Source organism: Vanellus vanellus (assembly GCF_965231255.1).
Source record: "Vanellus vanellus genome assembly, chromosome: 1".
Classification (NCBI taxonomy): domain Eukaryota; kingdom Metazoa; phylum Chordata; class Aves; order Charadriiformes; family Charadriidae; genus Vanellus; species Vanellus vanellus.
This window is the reverse complement of record NC_138905.1, coordinates 214,347,483-214,373,327: the sequence shown is the minus strand read 5'-3', so window position 1 is coordinate 214,373,327 and position 25,845 is coordinate 214,347,483. Positions and strand designations below refer to the sequence as shown.

At 46.8% G+C, this 25,845-nt stretch overlaps 1 protein-coding gene across 1 annotated transcript in view; it reads right to left on the bottom strand.

Moving 5' to 3' along the window:
- The window catches only part of ME3 (malic enzyme 3), a 133,902-nt gene that overhangs the window by 25,004 nt on the left and 83,053 nt on the right, over positions 1–25,845 (bottom strand). The window contains exons 4-6 of the mRNA XM_082479389.1: positions 18,079–18,154; positions 12,656–12,817; positions 9,592–9,695 (exon numbers count right to left, since the gene is read on the bottom strand). Of these exons, the coding sequence (XP_082335515.1) occupies positions 9,592–9,695; positions 12,656–12,817; positions 18,079–18,154 (342 nt within the window). The remainder of the gene's footprint in view (positions 1–9,591; positions 9,696–12,655; positions 12,818–18,078; positions 18,155–25,845) is intronic.

The following is a 25,845-nucleotide window of genomic DNA, read 5'->3' as shown; positions in this document are numbered from 1 at the left end:
TCACCCAAAAATCTTTATTAAGAAATTATTCCACTTCCTGGAAAACAAACAAGCATAGGATTCCCGCGTTGTTTATCACCGTACTGTTGTTGCGGTACTGTTACTATCAACCTAGAGCTACATGGGATCTCTGGGCTGTGCTAACAGGAAAGATGCTGTTGGTAAAGTCCGTATCCCCTGTAGAGGATGATACACATCTCTCTTGGATGAGCCCAAAGCGTGGTACAAAAAAGCATGAATCCCAGAAGAGGGAGGCAGATGTTTTCCTGATTACATTGCTTTTAGCTTCTTTATTCAAGAGACTTCTCAATTGCCTGAACAATCTCATTGTGCAACTTGGTTCTTTCATCCTCATTTGTATGCGTTCGTCCAGACTCATTATAAGCCTCAAGGTCAGAGAGGAAAAAATTCATGAGGCAGCAGTTGCCGTTTGAGAAGCATCTGAGCAAAACTGCGCAAGTCAGAATTTCAAGGGGTGGCCTGAGGACCCGTGCAGCACTTTCGCAGACCAGTATCATAAGGGCATTTTTGTTCATTGTGAACATGGAGTATAAAACATTCCTACGTGTATGAAAAAAAATAATAATTGTAAGAAGGTCCAGTTCCTTTATGGAAAGAATCACAGGGAGGAGGTTCCAAACCCTGTCTGAATGTAGTGTTTTATAGCGCTGCTTTCAGTCATTCACGATGTACGGAATCTGCTTTCATGCACTGCAACTCTTACTTGTAGTCTTAGATAAAACCAGGCAGAGAAAAACCAAATTGTCCTTGCCCTCGTCCTTGAGATTTTCTTACTGTTGCTTGGTACGTCAGCAACCAAAGTTCTGATTTCCAAATGAAACTTCCCATAAGATTTGTGGAGCCCACGATCGGAAAAAAATTGTGCTTGGTAAGTGATCAGCATTCAGGACTGGAGAACCAAAGTCCACTCTAGCAAGTTAAACACCACTAGCACCTGAGTCTGGCCGGTGCCCCGAGGCCATTCTTACTGTGAAATTGTTAGCATCACCCTTGGCAGGCTTTGGTCGGACCAGCAGTGCTCTGCCACACAACTCCTGGCAACAGCTAGGGGCCAGTTTGGTCAGGCACTACCTCAAGAGATGATGGTTTGCCTGTGGCTTTATAGTGGTAAGAGAGCTAAGCGGTATGGGTAAGGCGAAGCGGTATGGATAGGAGCAGCAACCACGATGACATTTGGCCTTACGACCAGAAAATTGCTTTGGCCTCTCTTGTTTACCAGTACAGATGTAACTAGAAAAAAAAGTAGCTTCAAAGCAAGCAAAGCGTTTCCCTCATTCCGGCGCAACCAGGATCTCGCTTTGCGCCTGGAAAGGATGAGGGCAGCGACCTAAGAATCTGCGTTTTGCTTGTGTATGACGGGGAAGCACCCCTGTGCCTCTGCAGCCTTACGGGGTCCTGCCCGAGTGTGCCTCAGGCGGGCAGAAACGGGCTCCGGGGCCAGCGGGGGCAGTCAGAGAGCAAAGGCAAGTTGTTGCCGTAAAGTCTTTGCAAAGTGTGGCTTCACAAACAAGAGCGGCAGAACACCAGGCTGTCGTCCCACCTGATGCCAAGGCTGACTCAAGGCACAGAGCGAGATACGCTTTCATCTACATTAGAAATAGAGACAGCACCCGCAACCTTGAATAAGCAAACACTGGCACCAAGCTAAGAAGAGGCTTAGAGGGAAAAAGTACCTTTGTTCATCCCACGTAAAGAGGGCGCCAGGCCCAGGCTCATTCTTGTTACTGGGGACCCAGTTCCTTCACACCTCTGAGTCCGCCGATAGCCCCTCCGGGGCTCTTGGCACGAGGCAGGTCACACAAAAGCACAAGAACGTCCCAGAAGGCAAAGGCTTTTCTACTGTATTCCACGTCTGGGAAAGCTCACGTCAGGATTGCGCTGTTTGCATATTTGTCTGTGTTTCTGGCCAAGAAGAGGAAACCCAGATAGGTAAAGAGACAACAGCAAGAGGGGTTTATTACTGGGAGGCATGGGGCCAGGCACGCGCGCTAGTCCTTGCCGGAAGAGTTTGCAACATTCGTGTGCTTACAGGCTGCACACAGATGTTACACTTAACATCAGAAAAAGCCTTTAATTTTTTAATACTTCCACATAGCTAAGAGGAAGGCAAGGTTTCCCTTAAAAAACTGACAATGAAAACTAAAATTTTGGTCAATTAAAATAAAAGTTGACCTTCCGGTTCTGAAACCGCTGAAAAAACCCCTTCGAAGCCTCACTCAGTACTGTGATGTGCACTACGTCTGTCACTCATTAAAGAGTTCTACTAGTGTTAAAAGGAGAGATGAAGAGGTAAGTTGGAAAACATGATCACATCTGTCACTTTGTTTTAAAATGTCATGGGTGAGGTTCATTGGTTGTCAGACAATCACAGCACGGTGAAAGCTGGACCCAAGGATCCACAACAGGAGTCATGACTGTTACAGCAGATGCAGCAGTTACGATGGTCGCCATGAGTGAGACAAAAATGCAACTGCTTTGATGCTAGAACGTTTGCTTTTGAGCCAACAGATGGGAGTTTTGCAAAAAAAAACCTTGTAGCCTTTTATATTATAGGCAATACGAAATGTAGAGCTCTAGGTCCTGGGTTTCGAAATCCCATGCCAGGGAACCGCATCGTGGACCCGACAGGAACTGCTGCCTGCCTCACCACCTTCTTAGACCGCAGACAATTTCTAATGTTGGGTAGGAGTCTCGTTAGCTTTCTGCCAACATCAACACAGCCACCGCGCTCTGAGGCACAGAGCCTGCTGCGGATTCGGCGAGCGCTAAATGCAAGCGACCCTTGAAGCACAAAGGTAGCGGGAAATCCCCGAATCTCGGATTACTGGAAGCTGGGGGGTGTGCCAAGGATTGTCTGCTGCTTGTTCCTAGTCATATGCCAGGGCATCTGCCATGAGCTACTGTTAGAGATGGCAAGATCCAGCCCAGATCAATCACAAAGCCCTTGGGGAAAAAAATCTCGAAAAATCGTAGTCAATCTTCATTATAGTCCTGACGGCAGCAAAAGAGCCTCTCCCCTACCCGCCCCCCCCCCCCCCCCCAAAGCAACCAACTCTTTTGTGCAGCATGTCTCAGGACTTCCAAGCACTGAGACCAGCACTGATGGCTGCTATGGCAATTCTTGTGTTTTTATGCAAAATGACATCATCGTCCTTGCAGTGGGTCTGAGGAACAACTGCAGCTGGAGGTAGAAGCTTTGTTGGGAGCAGGGCATAAGCAGGAGATGCAACTACATTAGCGCTGACCCTCAGATGTAGCCTTGAGCTACGCTCTGGCAGACAACATGGAATGGAGCCTCACCACCTGCCTTCCACCCAAACAGATCTTCTCCAGCTACATCTTTCTAAACCAGTTGCGTTAATTGTGGCCAGTAGGTCGAGGGAGGTCATTCTCCCCCTCTACTCTGCACTGGTGAGGCCACAACTGGAATACTGTGTCCAGTTTTGGGCTCCCCAGTTCAAGAGGGACAGGGAACTGCTGGAGTGAGTCCAGCGAAGGGCAACTAAGATGATGAAGGGCTTGGAGCATCTCCCTTATGAGGAAAGGCTGAGAGAGCTGGGACTCTTTGGCCTGGAGAAAAGAAGGCTGAGGGGAGACCTTATTATGGCGTACAAGTATCTAAAGGGTGGGTTGAAGGAGGATGGAGCCAGGCTCTTTTCAGTGTTTCCCAGTGACAGGACGAGGGGCAATGGGCACAAGTTAGAACACAGGAAGTTCCATTCAAATACATGGAAAAACTTCTTTGCAGTGAGGGTGACAGAGCACTGGCACAGGCTGCCCAGGGAGGGTGTGGAGTCCCCTTCCCTGGAGATTTTCAAGACCCGCCTGGATGCAGTCCTGAGTAATGTGCTCCGGGCAATCCTGCTTTGGCAGGGGTGTTGGTGTGATCTCTAGAGGTCCCTTCCTACTCTGAAAATTCCGTGATTCTGTGATTCCATGGCTTAAGTGGAAAGCACAGACAGAAAGCGTAGGGCAGGGGGCTTTTTGACATCTGTAAATGCATTATCCCAAAGGATTTGAAGGCAAGGTAATAAAAGTCCATTACCACAGAGATCCTGCAGCAGCACATCTGGAACTCAATCATTCCTCAGTAGCAGAAAATCAAGCTAATAAAACCTAAATATTGTTCTTTGACTTTACATGTCATCCAGTGGCTAAAAGCGGATCAGAGGAGCTGGCTGATGAGCTCATAGAATCACAGAATCACAGAAGCATCTAGCTTGGAAGCGACCTTGGAGAGCATCAAGTCCAACCATCAACCTAACACTGCCAAATCCACCACTAAACCATGTCCCTCAGCACCACGTCTACCTGTCTTTAAAATACCTCCAGGGATGGCGACTCCACCACTCCCACGGGCAGTCTGTTCCAATGCTTGATAACCCTTTCAGTGAAGAAATTTTTCCAAATACCCAATCTAAACCTCCCCTGGCACAACTTGAGGTCATTTCCTCCTGTCCTATCCCTTGTTACTTGGGAGAAGAGACCGACCCCCACCTCACTACACCCTCCTTTCAGGGAGCTGTAGAGAGCGATAAGGTCTCCCCTCAGCCTCCTCTTCTCCAGGCTGAACACCCCCAGTTCCCTCAGCCGCTCCTCACAGGACATGTGCTCCAGACCCCTCACCAGCTTCATTGCCCTTCTCAGGACATGCTCCAGTGCCTCAATGTCTTTCTTGTAGTGGGGAGCCCAAAACTGAACACAATGTTCAAGGTGGGGCCTCACTAGTGCTGAGTACAGGGGGACGATCACTGCCCCAGTCCTGCTGTATGGCGCTATTCCTGGTACAGGCCAGGATGCCATTGGCCCTCTTGGCCACCTGGGCACACTGCTGGCTCATAATCAGACAGCTGTCCACCAACACCCCCAGGTCCTTTTCTGCCGGGCAGCTTTCCAGCCACTCCTCCCCAAGCCTGTAGCGCTGCATGGGGTTGTTGTGATGTCATCCCACATCAAGTCAGGACACTGGACAGGGGGGTGGCTCTTCCCATCACCATCGCTTCTTCTTTCTGGGTGGCGTCAGAGTCCATCCAGGTATGGCAACTGGGGCAGATGGGCAAGGAGAATACCCACCTTGTATTGCCCTGAAGGCTGGAGTCAGTCTATACCGTCAGCCGTGCCAGAGCACTGGTGATGGTGTGCAGATCTCATAGCAGACACACAGATGCTGAGGGACTTTAGGTGTTAACAGTATTAGGCAAGGGCTTTGTGGAGGCCACTGGTGTCTAAAGACTTTAGTCGTTCAAGATCCATTAGCCAAGTTAACTATAGCACCTGAATAAATATCTAGAGGCAGCTTGTTGTGGAGCAGACTGTGCTTGTTGAGAACACATGGGACCTGACTTGGTATGTTTGTTGGTAAAAGTACCAGGAAGGGATTGGGCAATCAGGTATAAAATAAGCCCAAGCAAGCAAGAGATACTTCCCTTCTTCTCCCCTTTTGAGAAACTGATGTCTTCTGTGCTCTGCCATACGGCACAGGCTGATAGGAAGCTTCTGTTTCCCTGGTCACCCTGTTAATAAGCACTGATGGAAAAGGAAAGGGTAGTGAAATTATGACAACTTAATGAGCCTTCTGCGACACGGTTTGCTGGCACGTGGAGGTGCCTCTCGCGGAGTCCCAGGCTGCACGCTCAGCATCTCCCAGCAAGAGGCTGAGGCCAGCGTTCAGAAAGGAGGCTGGAGCTCGGGAACAGGCCATCCATCAACGCCTCTGGAGTGTCTGCTGGAGCTACCAAGCTGCGCTGTCACTGCATGATGAAACTACAGAAGTAGCAAATGGAACGAGAGAGAGGGTCTCATATCAGATAAGGAATGGTTCTATACCAGCTTCTACACTAGTTTAGGAGAAAAAGGAGGAAAGAAATTTCCAGTGGTAGTTTTCTTTGAAAGAGAGTCTGAAGATTAAACAATATTGTTACTGAAGAGGCTGGGCTGAAGCTCTGCAGAGGCCAGAGAACACGCCCCAGCACAACTCATCTCCCATCCCATTTTGATTTCAACCTGAATTTGCTCATACAGGCAAGCCCCAGAAATCCTGTGGGTTATTCTGATTATGAACCTCGGACACATTGGGTGAATATTTTATTCCAGCCTACAAAAACGTACCAGTTCAAGAATAAGACTGACTTGCCCTTTGCCATGGAAACTGAGGAGAAGGAAAACCGAAGCAGTGTATTTTCCCATACAAAGCATATTACTCATTGTGAGAAAACAGCAATTTGTCAGGCTGCTTCATTCAGTCATAGGCAAGGCTCAGCGGGTCAAATTTGGCATGTATTTGCCTCCCAAGAGGAGAAAAATGCATGGTTCGGAGCTCTTGTTAACGAGCTCAGTCATTTCATGTGTTTTAGGTGACAGAGTAATGAATGGAAGTTTAGGCAGCAGGAAAGTGCAGAAATTTATCCAGGTGTATCAGGAAGGGCTTTTCTTTCTAAAATTGCCCAGAAGTCACACTTTATTTCAAAATACTCTACGTGCTAACTCTGAAGTCTCTGATGCACTCTTTGTTTCATTACGAGGTGACTATTATGAGACCAGGAGCCCTTTCTGCCGACTGTAGGGGTCTCCAGCTATAGAAATTTGACATCTGTTTGATATTATTATTCCATTAGAAAAGTAAATCTTCACTCCCCTGGCTTTCTTGTGGGCTCTGACACATTCCACTTCAGTGACAAACGTCCCTTGAGCCAGCAGTGATTTGACAGGGTGGGAGGTACTCCTGCAGAGGAACTGACAAATGGTTTCCATGAGCAGTTGAAGCACCCTCAGGAAGCTGACGGAATTTCTGCATGAACATCAAGCTGAAAAGGAAACCCCCAAATTGCAAGAGATTTGTGGCAACCCAAAAGTTTCCTCCCCAAATAACTGAATTTGCGTGTGACATTATAGACTTGCATAAGAAACCACAGCAGACCGAAGATGACAGGAGTTCGTACTCACAGGTTTCCTCACACGCGGAAGCAGGCTACAATAAAGCAGCGTGTTCTTGACCTTCTGGACAATTTCTGCTTCCTTTCCTATCAGAAGTGAGAGCTCCTACTGGGTTGCATCCAGTCACTCCAGTGGAAATTTGAGACCAAATGAATCTGTTTCATCTCAGTTGGCCAAACCCAGGCTGATAGCGGGATTATTCACCAACCCAGAGCTCACAGAGGATCATACTCCAACAACGCTTTAAAGTATGCTGGTGGTCAGGATGATAAAATAGGGTAATAGCTCCTTTCACTCAAGGATCTCCAAATACTTTACAGATGTGTGTGGAGAACTGCAAAGTGGAATTTCCCAGCTCCCACTTTGCAGAGAATGTTTTGGGGGCTTACTGTGTTCAAGCAATTCATCCCGGCTAAGAGAAACAGAAAAGCTGGGACACAGGCCCCAAGAACTTGATTCCCAGTACTCGGACGAAAGCGTTAGACATGACATCACCTCCTTGCAAGATAAGAATTCATTGTTTCATGGCTGAGTGTCTTCTCCCTTCAATGCGGAGATTAGCTCATGTAAACTAAACACAGGAAAATAACAGCCAATCCTTCCTCTCCGGCAGCAAGCACAGAAAAGGCAAATTGTTCTGTTCCTGTCACTGACATCGCAGGAATAGTGGGTGCAATGAGCTCTGCATTTAACACCACAAGCATAAACCTCGGAGCCAAATTTGTGGTCGCTGAGACCATTATCTGGGTCTCATTCTATTGTTCCTGTTCTATCATCAACACCAACACTGCAATGCCCCTGTGGTCTCCTGGCCAGAAGGAAGTGGGATAGTTTCCTTGAAGGATTAATTAGTGACTACAATCAAAACAAACAAAAACCCCACAAATCAACCCTGACAACTCTTAAATCTTTTATACTTGTAAAGCCTCTTGTGATTTCCTAGTTGTGTTTCACGAGTTTTCCAGCCTCTAAGAATTTCTTCCCCTTCAAAAACCCACAATATAATACTACACTGTAATCAAGTGACATTTCAGCCACGCTTTCTTAACAAATATAAAGGACAAACCAGAGCACAAACACAAAATTCTCTTCTCTGCAGTCACCCTTAGGTATTTTTAAACCAACAGGCAGGGCAGTGTTATTGTGTTCATACTCACAGATACAGGGGCTGCAGCACTGGCTGATAACAAGTACCTTCACACAGTAAGTGGGCAATTGCAGCTGGGTGGGCTGATGTACTGGTTGGGCGCCATACGGGACATGTCTACACCGTGCTGCTGAACAGCAAAGGAGAGACTCCTGTCCTAACAGCAGCGTCGCGCACGCACAGGGCGCAGCACAGCGCTGCACAGAGCCACCGCAGAGCATCAACAGATGCTGAAATTCTCCGTGATGCGCTCATCCCTCTCAAAACCTGGTTCGTCAGCTGTGACTGAACGGCCCTCAGCATTTCAGCCCCTGTTTCCCACATCCCTCCACCCACAGCCGGTTGGGCAGTCAGGCCGTACGTAAAGACACGCTTCTCAGTGGACGGGTAGGTGTTGTCATTAGACGCTGGACGTGATGCCTCCTACCTCAAGGGAGACAGGACGAACCGAGAGCTGATGACACACGTACCACCCACTCCCTTCCATTTATGCAGGAACACACACACAGAGCTGGCTGGAGACGCAGGAAGAGGGAAGAGCAAACATAGCTCCTTCAGCTGCGAAGAAAAGACCCTACGACATAGAGGCAGGCAGCAGCCTGTTAATCAGGCGCAGACTGCAGCTCTCTGCCACTCCGTATCAATATCATCCACACCTTTAGGAGAGGCAGAAAAAGCTGCATAGGAACCTGGGGCTTTCCAAATATTATTATTTTTTCCCTTAACAGCTGTTCTCACTTTCCTTCTTGTGGTAACGTCTCCGGATAGTCGTGGGATTTTTAATGTATTTTCTTCTTACTGGAAAGAGGGACTCAATGCAGTGCAAGAGGTGCACGTACAGCGCTGAGGCTGCAGTTCTGCTCTCCCCGTATCAAACTCCCTGGTACATCAGAGACCCCCCCAGCCCAGCTACTCAGCAAGAATGGAAACATGCACTCGGTCTGTCCCACCATTAAAAGGACAATGCTTGTAATCCTGGCTGCCTCGCTCCGCGGACTTAAATGCCAGCAGGGGAGCTCCTATTTTTAACAAAGCGATAGACAGGCAGTCTGCAGCCTCACGCAGACATCACCCTGTGGAGCAACGTGCCATTTCCAGTTAGATGACCTCCTTCACAATGGTGAAAGCTAGAAACTTCCTTTACAAAATGTAAACAACCCAAAAGTTAGATTCTGAGTATGCTGAATGAGGCTCATAAATGCACGATGGAGGCCAGACACAGCCCGCAGGGTGTAAGTTTGACACCTACGGCCTATATGGACAGGAAATGGTTATAAATAGTCAGTCTCATTTCAGTTCTCCGAAGACAAATATTTTTGACACAGAGTGCTCAAGCACAAAGAGTCGCTTGTAGACCACCCAGCAGACTTGCATTTAAATGACCTTTCTTTGCTCGGACGATCAATTATACTAATGTTTATTTCACGAGTTGCAACATTTGTTCTTAAATGGAAGCAGCCCAGAGGAGCCATGGATATAATCCCACTTACTTGTTGGTAACTGCCTGCATAAACTCATCAATCAGTTCGTCGTACTGTTTCCCACGAACCCTCTTGTGTTTCAGTCCAATATAGAGTGGATCACTCAGGAGAGCCTAGGACACAAAGCAATTCTGTTGACATCTTCTCTTCCACAGATGGACGGAGATTTACGTCCCAGCCTACCGAAAAAAGTTTGTCTCTTGCAGGCATATTAATTTTACTTACTATGCAGCGAAGGCCAGCTCGCACAGCTCCTCCTGAGCAGAAAGTGTTTCCATAAGAAGCTATGGACTATCTTTTCGTGTAAATAAAGTCAGAGGGATGTAACTCTTCTTGACTGCCGTAGGAAATAGAGCTCTGCATCCCCAGACCAGCTCTACCAAAGGCTCCTGCCACGGTGCCTCACTCTCAGTGAACAAAACTGACCTCGTGTGGGGAGTATTCACTGTGCATTCAGTTCTTAATTTTGCACTGAGGTTACCAGGAAAGCTGTTGACAATAACCAGTGCTTTGAGCAAAGAAGATAGCCTGAAGTAACCTGAAATGACATTTGTCATATAGACCTTTAGGTGACAGCCCAGAGCTGACCAGAACCAGTGACCAGATACCAAAATGTTCCCAAGCCCTGCACCTACATAGAGCTCACCTCCAGTCATCTGCAGGTGTCAAGGCAAGGTTTTTTCATACAACAGATTCGACTATTTTTTGGCTCCTGTTGTGAACAAAATCCCAGGCCATTCCTCCAACCAGTCCTGCAGGTGTTAAGCCAGGACCCCTAAGCCACCTAAAAAGCACTGGGTCAGCACGGAAACAACACATATTTTGGGGAAAATTACAGGACAGGAGACAGGTGGGCAAACACCTCCGTGAGTCACCGCGAAGCAACTCTGCTTCCCTTCCCATTTCAGGAACTGAATCATCCACGTGAGAAGGGGACGAGCCATCTCACACCTATTGTTCTGCAGCCATATGGGCCCTATATATTGGCAGGTATGCTAAAATTAGGTCTGTTTTTACAGCCACAGCTGTTTTCCCTTAGAAGGAAAGATGAATGAGGTCTTCCTCTGAGTTTGATACGTTAACTCTTCGGGGCCATGAAACAGAAAGCAGACCCATCTGCAGGGCTTCACCGATTGCCCCTGCAGCGCCATGTGCTCCGGGGCTGGTTCATGGGGTACAAAATTCTCCCATAGGCAAGCTGAGAAATGCCAAGCTTTGAAAAGAGAGCAACTTGCTGAAAGAGTATACGAAGTATTATGGACTGTCAGAAAGACAAGCTGGGAAGTGATGCTAAAAAGATAATATGACTTGCTATATTTACTCCGTCCTACCTCAGATGCCTGCGTTAGCAACGCAGTCACCCAAGGCTCAACATATATTGACAGGCAGAGATGAACGGGATGAATGCCTATAGGAGGTGTCTTATTTCTGCACTGATAAATGAGGTTACTTGCGGGGCAGGATGCTCCTAGGATGTGCTTAGGGTTCGGTTAAGCTGGGTTTATGTACATGAGAAAGCCATTAAATAAATAAACAAATTATTTATTTTGTGAGGAACTATATTGTTGATATTGCTGGAAAACAGCAACTTCTATATCTTAATCCCAGATGTGGAAAACGCCTTCACAGAGAAGTTCCTGGAGACCTAAGCTACACTTGATCTTGGGCAGAACAAAAGTGCCCAAGACACTGGTGAGTCTCTTTTTCTGATGCCGCCTGACCCTTGGAGATGCCTAAAAATCATTGGTGCCACTTTGGATTTCAGTGTCTCCTCTGGATGCCGAGATAGAAACAGATGGTTGCGCGTGGTCAGAAGCTTGGTGGGGAAGCACTTCCACCTGGGTCCCTCTGGAGGGATGCTCCAGCTGGGGGGCTTAGGGCATGCCAACACACAGTGGTGTGCAGACCAGCATGGAGGAAAAGGAAGAGATGAAGGAGCCAAAGTCAAGTGCAATGTTCTATTGACTGGAAATGCTAAGAAGTGAAAGACTGAGACTTAATTCCTGCTTTAGCCTCAGAGGGTCCAAACTCAGAGTTCCCACTTTTCAGGAAAGACTGCGGATCAGGCTGAGATGAACATACCCTGTATCCCACCAGTCCATGACAGGCTTCTGTGCTAAAGGGACAAAATAATCCTGCGACCGCAGACCAAAGAGTTAACTGGGAATCTCATCCCAGATGTCATCTATGGCCACTGATTTTGCTTTCTTTCATTCTTTTCAAGCATCCAGTGTGAGACACTTGGCGCTGGAGTGAAAGAGGTGCAGAAAAGCTGGCTTTCCAGTGAGCATAGGTACGTCTGAAAATGCTGGCACTCATCTGTCTTCATACACAAACTCAAAGCTCTTCTACCCCAGGTTTGTTATTTCTCTCAAGAAACATGTGTTTGGCTTACTCGGGGTCAAGCGAGGCACAAGTACATTTTACAAAAATGGACAAACCCAGGCCATCACAAATAACTATAGGATATTCAGTTTGAAAAAGGCATCCTCGCAGATGTCCCTTCTGGCATTGCTAAAATGTTGCACTTCAGCCTCTCTGAGCCAGAGTCATAAGGCAAAAATCTGCAAACAGATGGAGTCCTCTTGTCTGGTTATCGTGTGCAGTAGAGTGTGCAATCTGACAAAACACTGAAATTAAATCATTCCCAAACCACCCACCGGGGATTCTCCATTTTTGGAATACAGTCACCTTACGCAGACACGAGTGTCTGCCTGTTTTCTCGCAATTACTACAGGAAGAATAAATCTGGGACTTCCTGTACAAAACCTTTCAACTCACCTTGCCATGCTGAAAGGTGGAGCTGACCCTTCAGCTTCAACTGGCAATGCTCTGAGTCTTCTCGCCAGGGGACCACGAGGCTATTTAGTGTTTATTTCACTTCCCCGTAACAGTAAAAGTTTCTTGAGCATCAAACAGGAATGAAACCTGGCCACTTACCTGCAGTGCCGGTCTGGCCATCGTCTCATCTTGGATGTCTCTGGCTTGCTTTCGCATTTAGGGAACTGGCCTGGGTTAAGCATTCAGCTCAATTCTTTCTCCCCCTTGTCAGATTTATGAAAATCTGTCTTACCTCGTTGTCTGTGCCAACGTCCAGCAGGACAGGGAGACACTGTTGTGGGTGAACTCCACCACAAGCTGTGTACAAAGCAAGCTTCCCCACTGGGATACCCATGCCGTAACTTCCTAGATCTCCTAAACCGAGAATCCTCTCTCCATCTGTCACCACAATAGCCTAGGAGGATCAAAAAAAGACCGTTGTATGGTGTTGCCAAGGCTCTAGAATCAAAACCAGCTCCACTGTCTTCACACCGATGCGATGCCATTTTGCAGTTGCATTGTGCAATGGATATTTGCCACACGACATCACGTTAATGAACTGTTAGGGATACAGGGATGTTCAGTTTTGGGGGTAGAGATAATGTGGCTGATGGGTAGCTGCTCACAGCGTGGGAGAGGAGTGGCTCTGCTTGCCAACCCTTCAATTCCCTTGTAGCAGAACGCAGCCGGCGTCCTTTTTGTGCACCCTCAGCTGTATAACCAGAAGCTGCACAAGAGATCTGGCCTTGATTTTTCCTCTGATTTTTGAAAAAGAGGTCTGTACAAAAGTGCTTGTGCTTATGAACTGCATCTGTGGAAGTACGGTTGGACTCTATGATCCTAAGGGTACTTTCCAGCCTAAATGATTCTATGATTCCAGGTAATTAACAAGGTCATGTCTTCATGTTGTTGTAGAGTAGCTGCGGAGTAGCCAACATGAGATAATCCAAGCAAAACTCATTTTAACTGTGTCCCTTTCCCACTGGTACCCGTGACTGCAAGGCAGGTAGACAGAAGCCATCAGCACGGGCAGCAGCATGGACTGCCGAGGGGCTCCCGCTCTACGGATTTAATATTAGACCCTTCCTCCCCACCCCAAGTTGGACAATAAACAATTGCCATTTAACTCTTTGTGCAATTGGCCTTTTGCTTTTCATCAATACTTTAATGTGTCACCTCACCAAAATCTCTGACCCATAATTTTATGTTTTTCTTGTTATTGTATCATTTCTTTGTGATAAGAAGGCAAATAAAAGCCTGCTTAATGTTTTCCAAACTAGAAGCCTAAAGTTGAGCTGTTCGACCCACATTGTACATTGAGACATTAGGAGGAAAATCATAGAATCGTCTAGGTTGGAAGAGACCTTTAAGATCATTGAGTCCAACCATCAATCTAACTGTGCCAAAACCACCACTAAACCATGTCCATAAATGACCAAGCCTTACAATTTTTAGGTTAACCACTCTATTTGTTGGTTTTGTCCCCAGGGTCAGGCTCTCTTTAGGGCAGTTCTGAAATCCAGTAAGAAGATACTGGAATCCAGTCCCACTGTGGGAGAAAAGCTGTAAATACAATAATAAACTTGAACTTTGAGCGCTGTCCCAGCACTTCAGAGACCAGAGCGCTCACATCCAATGGTTTATCAGACCGCGGGGGACTCAAGTGCACAGTCCAGCTTGGATTTCAAAGGAGAAGGCTGCAGAGAAGTTCTTTATTTGCTGACCTGCAAAGTTAAGGCTAAACTTAGGACATAGGACATACACATGTCTGTGCTTTAGCGAGAAATAAGAGAATGGGGGATTAGAGGCTACCATCTCAATAGATGTACTTCTTTGGGGGGGGGGGGGGGAAGAATAAAGATGCATTAGTTTACTGCTGTGATGGAGAAGCATGTTGTTGTTTAGGAATGGAATAAACCTCTTGCTGCACTTTCCTATTTCAGGAAGAATCGTACTCATCTGTCTCAGGTCCTTTCTTATTCAACATAAACTACATACAGATCCCAAGGCTGTTTTCTCGCTCAACCTAAACCACTGTTTGTAATGACAGACCAGAATTACATCACGTTACATAGTTCAGCAATTGTTTACATCTATTTTGCCCTCTAGCAAAAAAACCCAAAACCTCTAGTAGTTTCAGACATGATACATTTCAGGGTTGTAATGCACATAGTAATACTGACAGCCTATATGCAACAGGGGTAATTTTGAAATGGTCCTGCTATATGTAGAGCATTTGGTTTTGTGCTGGTTTTTTTTCTGACAAGAGCTTCTTGTCACTAGGAGTTAGAATTCCTAAAAGTGAACCTTCAATAAAAAAAACAACCCACTATTAAAACTGAAAGGACTACACACCTATCCTTAGGCTAGAGGCTGACCAAGCCCTGCCACGGGAAATTCACAATCACGGCATTGATACCCTTATTCACCTCCATTTTCACACATTTTCCTATTTTTTCTCTTTCTGAGTCAATGTGAAGTACTAGTGATAGGAAAGTCTCTTTTTGTGTGGGCTCCATCTGTTTCTGGGTGTGCGCTCGCTTCTTTACCACACCCAGAGGATGCAATTGGGACTGGAAGGCAGTAATGGGAATAGGGAAAGCAGCAAGCACTTGCACTGCTACAGATTTATCCGGAAAGTGATGCAAATTATAGGAAAGGGACTTAAAATGCTAACTATGCTGAGAGTCTTGTATTTTTTTTTTCTAAATAATTAAGTTCTAATGAATGAAAATATTTCTTTAGAGCACAGATCCCCTTTCACCCAAACAAATAAGTGCTCTCAGGCAAGGCAAAAAACTTCTTGAGAGCACTTAGATATCCATCAGAGAGAGAAAATGTCTTCAGCCTTAGATGTGCTGCACTCTATAGGTACCAAAGCTCCTCAAGGTAACCCTGAAAAATACAGGAGAACAGAAAATACAGCACGGGAGACATTCCTTGCTGTCTGGATCAGAGAGGGGAAACAGGATGCACATTTGTTTGTGGCTTTTTGGATTTCAAAAACACCGAAAAAAAAAAAAAAGAGCAAAGTTTCAGTGGGTACCTGCTATACAAGCACATTAAAATAATGCTTTTAATTGCTCATGTTCGTATGATCAGGACTCAACAAACAGGCCACTGATCTCTGGCTGAGCAGGACAGACCCTTCTAACTGAACCACCGGTTTAACAATTAGGAACCTGTTTTCTACTTCCAGCTGTGCTACAAATTTTCTTGCTGACTCCAACAAAGTCTTTGGCTAAAAGTTAGGCGTGCAGTTTAAGGCAATCATCTAACTGGTTTCTAAGCTGCTTTGCTAGCTGATGGGGAGAGGCAGAAACCTCCAGAGTGCACCTCCTCCCTCCAGCAGCTGTTTTGGGAAGGGATGAAAGGGGTATTTCTCTTTGAAGATGCTCATTTCCCTCTTCCTTGATCACGGCAGAAGTGCTCACAAGCTGAGACCAGGCACTGACTCTTCAGGCAGCTGACGTTAGCTGAGATGACTCTGGACCATAGGCTGTGTGTAGGTAGCCCAGTTTTGCAACGCCCAAGTGGGAGGCATCTGGTCCAGCAGAGAACCAGAGCATTACGCTGACCTCCGAGCTTCCGAGGCAATGCAGAGGCAAGTGCAGCTGCCGGCATTCCCACTTCCCTGTACTGACTGCACGAGGTCAGCCTTTACGGGATGAATTGATACTCTGCCTTGAGTGCATCATGACTTTGACCGGCCCCGTATGGGAGTAATCCTGACAGGGACTCAGGTCGCTGAGTGGACTTCTAGGGTGAGCACCCTATGGAAGGAGGGAGGGAGGGAAGGAAGGACAGAAGGCCAGTGCAGTAGCTCGCATGGCAGCACACTTGTCTTGGAATAGGAGATACGGTTTCTAGAGTATCCTCTCTTTGAGGTGGTTTGAACGCATAGCCGCCAAGACGACACCCTACCACAGCACCATCCTGTGCGATTCTCCGCATTCCCCCTGCTGTAGTTGGGCCATCATGCAGAAAAGAGTACAAGATTAAGGAACCAGAGAGAAAATTAGCAAGGGGAGGCACTGATGAGGGCTATCGGCATTTTATCCAATGTTTCTTCATGGCAGGATTCATTAGCCACTCTGGAAGAGACACAGAAACCCCACACTCCCACATGAGTAAGCTCAGAAGCGGCTTCTTTCCTTTTTTTTTTTTGCTTCTGGCACTCTGATTCTTTCAGAGCAGCGCAGCTTCAACAGGAGGTGTGGTGGAGATGGGGCACATCAGAGCTTGGCTGAGGCTTTGCTAAGAGAAGCAGAGCACCCTTCCAGCCCTTCCAGGCAGAGGATCCAGCCCTACAACCCAGATTTCCCGTTTCCACAGTAAGTGTTGTTGCCACAAAGGAGCCACAAAGCAAAAGGTAGGGCAGCATCTCCAGGTATTTCTTCACTGTCTTTAATGGGACTTACTGGTGTTGGTGTTCAGCCTTTTTAAAAAACTGGGTCCCTCCGGGGACTTAGGTGCAGTCCGGGTGCCTCCCTACTTATCTCAAAATCTCGAGTGTTCCAGTGCCTGCCAGTTCAGACATGGAAAAGTCTGTGTACAAACACACAGGGAACCCTGCGGTCCAAAACAGCGATACCGATGAAATTGGGTGCTTTTGTAGTCTGGCAAACCTGGAAAGTAGATAGTCCGAATCTCTTCCATGGACCACTACCCTTCCTCTGGTCTCTTTTGGGTGCCAGAGCGGGCTGTTTCAACAAGTCTCTAATCTTTCTGTGCCAGTTTCCCCATCTGCAAAAACATATCTATTAGCCATAATGAGTCCTGCTCATAGTCCTGAGTCAGAAACAAATGGAAATACTGAGATCTTTGGACAGAGCAAGGCCAAAATATCTAGTTTACATCTGTTCTCCATGGTTCCAAAGACAAGGTTATAAGAATATGATTACTTTTTTCTGGAAACATGTTAAATTCCTTTTTTTTTTTTTTCTTTCCCTTAGAAATGGAAAATGCTCGCAAGATTTTCTCAGCTGCCAAACCTTTGTTCCTAGAAGAAACAGCTGACCGATAGGGGACTGAAGCTCTGTCAATAGCCAGGGAAATTCCCAGGCACATGTACTTTCAGATTGATGGAAGCAGGTGACTGGCAAGACCTGTCTTAAGCGTTGACTTTATTTCATGCCAGGGACTTGCCCAGCCCCGAGCTCGAGTGAAAAACACTTCACAAGATCACTTTTTGGGTGGGGTGTCAGTAATATTTTCAGCTGCTGGATATCAAACATTATTTGCAGAGTTGCCAGTGTTCTGGATGCTGCATGACTCATTGGATTTGGGAAGGAGTCAAACAAGCGAGTCGGTTACAGAGATATCTTCAAGAGCTTTGGTACATCTAACAAGTTGCGAGTTAGCCACAGAATTCTTCAAGACACACGTTACTTCTTTGCTAGGAATCCTATTCTGTACAAATTTATTACCATGCACACTCTTTTTATTGCCCGAGGTCCTGCTACCTTTGATAAAGATGTTCTTGACCACATGCACACATGGCAGAGTCTTTGAAATCCAACCATTAGCCTGGAAACAATCTGAGGAAGGGAATATTTCTTTGCTTGTCCTTTTAAACAGGCAATTCTGTAAATAGTGACAAGCAATTCCATTCAATATCCCGTTTTCCACCCAGCTCCCTGTAATTTCACAGTCCATAGAAGACATGCCACATACCTTAATATTTTCTTCAGGCCAAGAGTTTAGCATAGTTGCAATATGGCCTTTGTCATGGATGGTGATAAACAACCCCCTAAGAAAAAGAAAAAGAAGCTTTGTCATAAAAATTAGTAACTCCAAGATAAAATAAAACAGGTGAAACTTGAAAATGCAGGGAAATGAGCTACTGAGCACAAAACCAGGTTATTCGCTGGAACGGAAATGAGACCTCGAGGGACTGCTAATAACAAGTTTAGTTCTCATTTCAAAACCTGAAGGCGTGAGAGCTTTAATGGCAACTTCACTCAACAGCCACTGGTGTTGCTCATTTCACTCTTGTGAAACGTCTTTGCTTCGGGGCACAAACTCTCCTTTAGTGCAGAAGAGCTTTCTAGTTACAATAATTCCGACAAACGCAGGGGAGGCTGATGATTTTACCTTAGACCTTGTTACACGTTCTTTCCCGGGGAGCTTATTTCTGGCAGTTCAAACAGTGAAAGCATGATCTTTCTCACCCAGCTACGAAGGTCAATGATGTGGATGGGTATTGCAGAGCCAGACATTTTTGGCCCCCCCCCCTCCAGTCAACAGAGCTCCGACTGGATCCAATTGGATCAATATTTGCATTTGCTTTGACCAAGCCAAACCTGCCCTTGTAACACCATTTTTTTTTTCCTGAATATCTGACCCCAGTTTTTGACACTTGCATTCACCAAATGAAAACCACCAAAAATTATGAAAAGTGAAACAGAAAATTAAATGGATGAAACCTCAGTATGAATTATTCACATGGACAATAACACACCTGATTGCACTAAGGCTAACCATTTCTCAACACCAAGATCTTCAAGGTTTAAACAAAAATCCCTTCTTTTTAATAAAATCAGGAACTGGAAGACAGCATTCTTGAAAGATGTTTTAGACTTGTGGCCTATTTTTCTCCTCTTTGCTGCTATTATCAAAAATAGTATCCTTAGGAGGGATTCTTCCAATACCCAGGACAGTATTGTTCACATTGGCTGTTCTCTGCGCAGATATTTGGGGATTTTTTGAAGCCCCTTCTAGGCAGTGCTAACCTTAAAGAAGCAACCTCCTCCATATGTGTCTCAGGGGAAATTGCTTATGTTGCTCACAGCGCTCTCTCAGCAGCCCAAATCAAGGGCTCTGACTCAATGGCTCCTCTCGGCAGGAAGAGGCACCCATTCTCCTTGCCTCGTCACCTGGTCACAAAAGCAGGAGTTGTACCAGCGATCAGCATCAGCTGGAACAACAGCGAAATGCATTTTTGCTGCTTACATCTCTCTACTATTGCTCAGCCCCAGTATGTTCAGATCCGGTCACGGTTTGGGGTTTTAATGTGAAAAGTTAGCTCGAAAAGACTGAAAACAACTTTCACTGTAAGTCTGTATGAGTGACGAACAATCAAACATAATTGGGCTACTCTACAGCAAAGACTTCTCTCACAAGACTCTTCTGGGGGACAGATATCTTCCCACAGTTAACTGTGGGAATCCTAATGAAAAAGCCCTTTACTTTGAGAAGAAGGAAAATAAAAGTTCTGACTTCAACACCGATCAAGTCGTAATCACACAGAAAGATCAGAAATGAAACAAAAAAAAAAAAAAAAAAGAAAAGTAGCGGTTCATTTATTCAGCATAATTCTTTAAAACTGTGCCCAGTAACTGACCAACTGATCACATATACGTGGCCCACCTCAAAGGCAGTATTCACAGACGTTATTCTTCATAAAAAAGGGGTACTGTACTGCTGCCATCCACTTCCAGAAAAGTTATTACCCAGGAATTAAAAGCACAGATTAGTAACATCATTGCAGATACTTCCAATTGTGACATGCTTTTAAAAGAACGCTATTGTTTTAACGTAACGTTTTCCATCCATCATGCAGACACCTATTCCTTAAGCACTTTGCTGGGTGTCTTGTACATTCACACCTCTCAAGTGCCGAAGGGAGTCCACCAGCTACTCAACCTTTGAAAGACACCCTGTGGGCGCAGGAGAAGCTGCAACCCAACTGTCTGCCCACCACTGGTGCTGCAAGTGTTTCCCACGAAGGGCAGACACCCACTGCCTCCGAAGAGCTCCTGACTCTGACCATTGTCTCAGGAGGGCACTGGGCTGGTTTCCAGACCCTGCTCCGGATCTGGCAGCAGAGAATCCAGCCTGGGTCTTCCAAAATCTGATGCCTGCCCTCGCTATGTTACTTGGGAGAAGGGCTCTCACAGCTATCGTCATGGTATGTTCTGCCTGAGGAAGGACCGCCTTGGCTTCGATAGCCAGCTCGGTGACTGAGAACCAAGCACGGAGAGGCACCCCGCTCAGAATTCGCATTCCCTTCCTTAATCTTGTATTTATTTGATGTTGAACAGGCCCTCCCATCAAGTATGTTGGCTTCCGTGGATCTTTTTCTGAAAACCAAATGGCTACAACGTACGTTCATCCTCCCTTCAGGCCATGCCATTGACCAGACCCCAGTCCTAGCTGGGACTCTGCTCTCCCAGGTGTGGAGCAATTCAGGTGAAATATTGCTCCTTGCTTTACTCCAGGCAAAACGGCTTAATTTAGACTAATAATTAACACACTAATGGCACTACCAGCTTTGGAAGGAAAACCTTCAGGAGCAGAAATGATGATCCACCTGGGGAACATGACCTCTCTGCCTAACACACCACGTGGGGAAGTGGGCACATATCTAAGCAAGTGTCGTATTCCCCTAACGCTGAATGCGAGAGCCAAGGGCCCAGTTTCAATAAAACACAAAGGTTTCCAATGCCTTTAGGCACTCTGCTGGAGCACGTTCCTGAACCTGGTCCAGGCACCGTGGGCTCCATCAGGTGTTGAAGCAATCAGAAGAGGATCCTGGTAGTGGCGAGCTGGAAGTCCCTTTGCAGACCGAGTATGAAACAACCAACTCTGACAGGCGGTTCAGCGAATTCACTGTTTTTAAGAAGATGTAAAGGGAAACAAACGCACATCAGACTTTAGACTTGGGAGTCACAAGCAAGTCCTCATTTTGAATGGTCCCCAGGAGAGCTATGCTCTCTCCTCTGACAGTAGCCATTACCCACGGAGACGAGCTGGCCAACCTACCTGCTGAAATAAGATGCCTAAAATTGGCAGAGGGTTAATCTTTCCTAAAATCCCTTCTGCAAGGCAGGCAGAAGGAACAGACGAGCTCTGCAAACGGAACTCAGCAAAAGGTTGGCTGAGGACTGAACGGGGAAGAGCAGCAGCCAGGCTTCTCGCAAGGGGATGCAGCTCACAGGAGAGGTAACAGGACCAAAAGCTCATTTGTGCCTTTGAGGATAGCAAAGTAGAGCTCTGAACACCGAGAGCGACAGGCTGGTCTACGTGGACCAGTAGTAAATAAGAAACATCCAAGCAGCAATAAAACCAATTAACTTTTTTTTTTTTTTTTTTTTTTTTCCTGAGGAAAAGGTGCAGCCTAAGCAGTCTGAAGAGGGAACGCAACAGATGCTGCCTTTATCATCATGCCTTCTCCATCTCTTTTGGGATTACGTTTGATAAATTGCTTCAGAGAAACAAAAAGACAACGAGGCAGTTTTACTTTAATTCCCTTGGGACTCAAGAAAAAAGAATTCAATTAAAATAAGAAGCTAAAAAGAGAAATCTTTTTGATCAAGCCAGGGTGTGGGGCAAACCCACGTCATGGTTTTCCAGACCAGAAGACTCACCTCTGCCCAGGATCCTGCCATTCTATGTGGGCTTAATCATCATGTATCTTCATCCCCCACAGAGAAGCAGCTACGCACAGTCAGCTGGAAGCCGAGCACACTTGCATGGGGGTGAAAATACAAGAAATAGAGCTTTGTAAACATTAACTGCCCCAGCAACCTCAAGCCAGAATGTACACACTGTGCCACCACTTCTGGCTAACCAGTAACCTTCAGAGAGCTGTTACCTTTGTGGGCGTAATTCCGAGCGGGGAGTGCTCCAACCCGCGTTCGTTAGCGTTGCAGAGCTCCAGTTTCCTACTCAGCCCGTTAATATCCCAGGTTTCACTACAGCTGCCTTTAGTTAAGGTGGAAGTCGGACTAGATTTTATTATGCCACTGAGCACGTCTGTAAGGTTCCAGGAAACTTCGAGGAGAGTTACAACTTCTTAATTTGTCCCCGAGACAGTATTTCTCTCTGGATTTCAGCAAGTCAAGTCAAGCTGCGAGACCTGGACTGTGGGATCCAGCAGAGTGCAGATCATCATTGCAGAATCTGTCGAAGGGGTTGGATACGTTCACCCATACCACACAAGACCTTGTCTCATCCCTAAGCCAGGAACATTTTCTTTTCCTTTCTGATTTTGTTCTGGCTGAGTTTATGGAAGCGCTCCAGGTATTATAAAGCTGCACAGCTCACCACGTGAGCCATGGGAAGGATCCTGCTGTGGTGCTCAGTACTGGTTAGACCTTGGCTGTCCTGACGGCACTTTGAAAGACCCACAATGAAGACAATCCCAGAATTGCAAGGCTCATTTTTAGAAAGAGTTCCGGGACACAGGAGACAGGACACATCTGATGCCCAGAGGAAGCAATGCCAGACACTGGTGCTGGCTTTTTAGAGTAACATTCATTTCTTTTAGACATTTCGGAAGGAACAAGTTTTAATGTGTCTCAGGTATTAGGAGACAAAAATATTCTTTCATTCAATGAGTGGTTACTTCTTCAAAAAGGCAAAGTGGTGTTCTCCTTTCTGATCTTCGTGGTTAGCAATGCTGCCTTGTGAGCTATTTCCCCTTAGAAGAAACATTCTGTGACGGACCCAGGAGTGCTATTTCTAAAGCACCGTTGTTTATTTACAGACAATATGCAAAGCTTCATTTCCCAAACACACCTCCCTTCTGCCCAAAAGTCTCTCTCCCTAACAGCTTTCCCTTGGCAATTACCAGTGCTTCTGTGGCTGTGTTTGCAGCCCTCCTGGCGTTGTCTCGCCCCACTTTTCTGGCCTACTGCTGCCTCTGACATGCAGTCAAGCAGAAATCCAATGCAATCAATGCCTTTTTTATCAGGATCCATGTGAAACCTCTTTGGCCAGCGCTGTGATCCTCTTAAGGTCTTGTCCTGTGCTGTGGTTTGGGATAGCACCCATACAACTTCAGTTGCCTGTTTACACCTATATAATTAATGGCCTCTTTACACTTATCATATATGAGTAACAGGCAGTGATTATATCCACCAACTTTACCATCCTGGTCAAAAGCCACAGGAGAGCAGAACGGATGACGGCACTGGATCCCTGATTTGTATACTAACATGAAGCAAAAGGACCCTACTCTTTGCTTCACATGAATTTCCCTTTCTAGCTGAGACAGAACCACATTTGTATGGTATCTATGTCCTTGTGGAGGAAAAGAGACACTGCTAGAAGGATCTCAAAAGCTCCTAAGTTTATAGGACTTGAAAAGCTCAAAACCTCCACCCAACCAATGCAGCTTCATCCTTCTTTTCCTCCCTCACTCCTCTAAAAGGGCTGCTCTCTGAAGAAAAAGATACTTGCTTAGTAAGGGAAGAATGTATTTGAACAGCATTATCCAATATTTACAGATACTGAAATGATCAGGACAGTCAGGTGTGGTGGGTTGACCCGGGCGGACCCCAGGTACCCACCAAAGCCGCTCTATCACTGCCCTCCTCAGCTGGACCGGGGAGAGAAAATATAATGAAAGGCTCATGGGTTGAGATAAGGACAGGGACATCACTCAGCAATTAAAGTCATGGGCAAAACAGACTTGACTTGGGGAAATTAATTTATTTTACTGTTAATTAGTAAAGAGAATAGGATAATAAGAAATAAGAACAAATCTTAAAACACCTTCCCCCCAGCCCTCCTTTTTTCCCGGGCTCAACTTCACTCCCGATCTCTCCACCTCCTCCCCGTGAGCGGTGCAGGGGGACGGGGAATGGGGGTTGTGGTCAGTTCATCACAGGTTGTCTCTGCTGCTCCTTCCTCCTCAGGGGGAGAACTCCTCACACTCTGCCCCTGCTCCACTGTGGGGTCCCTCCCACAGGAGACAGTCCTCTATGAACTTCTCCAACGTGAGTCCTTCCCATGGGCTGCAGTTCTTCACAAACTACTCCAGCGTGGGTCCCTTCCACGGGGTGCAGTCCTTTGGGAACAAGACTGCTCCAGTGTGGGTCCCCCACAGGGTCACAAGTCCTGCCACCAAACCTGCTCCAGCATGGGCCCCTCTCTCCACGGGGCCACAGGTCCTGCCAGGAGCCTGCACCAGCGTGGGCACTCCACAGGCTCACAGCCTCCTTTGGGCACCCACCTGCTCCGGTGTGGGGTCCTCCACAGGCTGCAGGTGGATATCTGCTCCACCGTGGACCTCCATGGGCTGTGGGGAACAGCCTGCCTCACCATGGTCTTCACCACGGGCTGCAGGGGAACCTCTGCTCTGGTGCCTGGAGCACCTTCTCCCCCTCCTTCTTCACTGACTTTGGTGTCTGCAGAGCTGTTGCTCTCACGTATTCTCACTCCTCTCTCCGGCTGCAGTTTTCTGTTGCAGTTTTTTCCCCCCTTCCTAACTATGTTATCCCAGAGGCGCTACCACCGTCGCTGATGGGCTCAGCCTTGGCCAGCGGTGGGTCCGGCTGGCATTGGCTCTGTCAGACACAGGGGAAGCTTCTAGCAGCTTCTCGCAGAATCCATCCCTGTGGCCCCCCGGCTACCAAACCCTTGCCACGCAAACCCAATACATCAGTGTTTGGTATAAAGCATGAAGAACAAAAACCCGAACTTCAGGTTCCACATGCTTTCAGCACGTCAGTCCATCGTCCTGTTTACCGGATGCCGGAAAAGAAACATCAGAGACGTCTTTTTTATTGGGCTACCCGTCTTTGCCTTATGTAATTACTTGTTCCTGAGAAGAATGACTGAGGTAGAGAAGCAGATTAAAACGGTAGCTAAGGTCCCTGATTGTCCAGATACTTTCACACCGCTTGTCGTCTAACACAAGAAGGAGTCTGGCTCCTCGTGTGCGTGCTGCTGTATCAGCGTGCAATGAATTAGGAGACTAAACCACGAATATGGCAACAAAACTCAGGCTTTGGTTTCATTTTCTCTCCACTTGTTAACTTGTAGTCTACGTGCTACGAGGAGAATCACAGAATCGCAGAATCACCGAATGCTCGGGACAAAGGTTAAGCATCTCCACTCACAACCGGATGTGATGAAATCCTGCCCACATAAAAATCTTCGAGTGTTTTGACTTAGTAGGGCCTGGACTTCCCTCAGAACGGGTAGGAAGTTCACGGGAAGCCATCGCTTAGAAAAGCAACAAAAGAAAGCGCTTAAAAAAGCAGCAAACAAAAAAGACGAGTTCGATCTTCGCCGGCATCCGAGCTTGCAGGAGGCCCTTGTTGAACAACGATGAAAATGTTGTGAGACAGTGGTCGGGAACCTGCCCTGAGATACGAGGCAGCACAGCAAAGGGCTCTGATGGGCACGGCACAAGCTGACCTTCTGCAGCGATCCCGGCCATTGCCTTACATAAAGGCAGGACGCTCCGGAGAAGCTCTGAGCAAGCTTTGAGCCTCACCTGGCAAAATCATCTTCAGGCTCAGGAAAGGAAAAAGAGGAGTTGCCTTGTCGCTGTGGAAGGACGCCGACTGCTGCCGCACGCCGCTCTGCGGTCTTTGCAGGTTGGCTGAATTATGCCCCAAAGCCAGAGGACTGGGAGGTATTTTGGCTGTCCACAGCTGCAGTGGGGCCACACGCGAGGGAGGGATCAGCTGATGGCCTTGGCTTTCC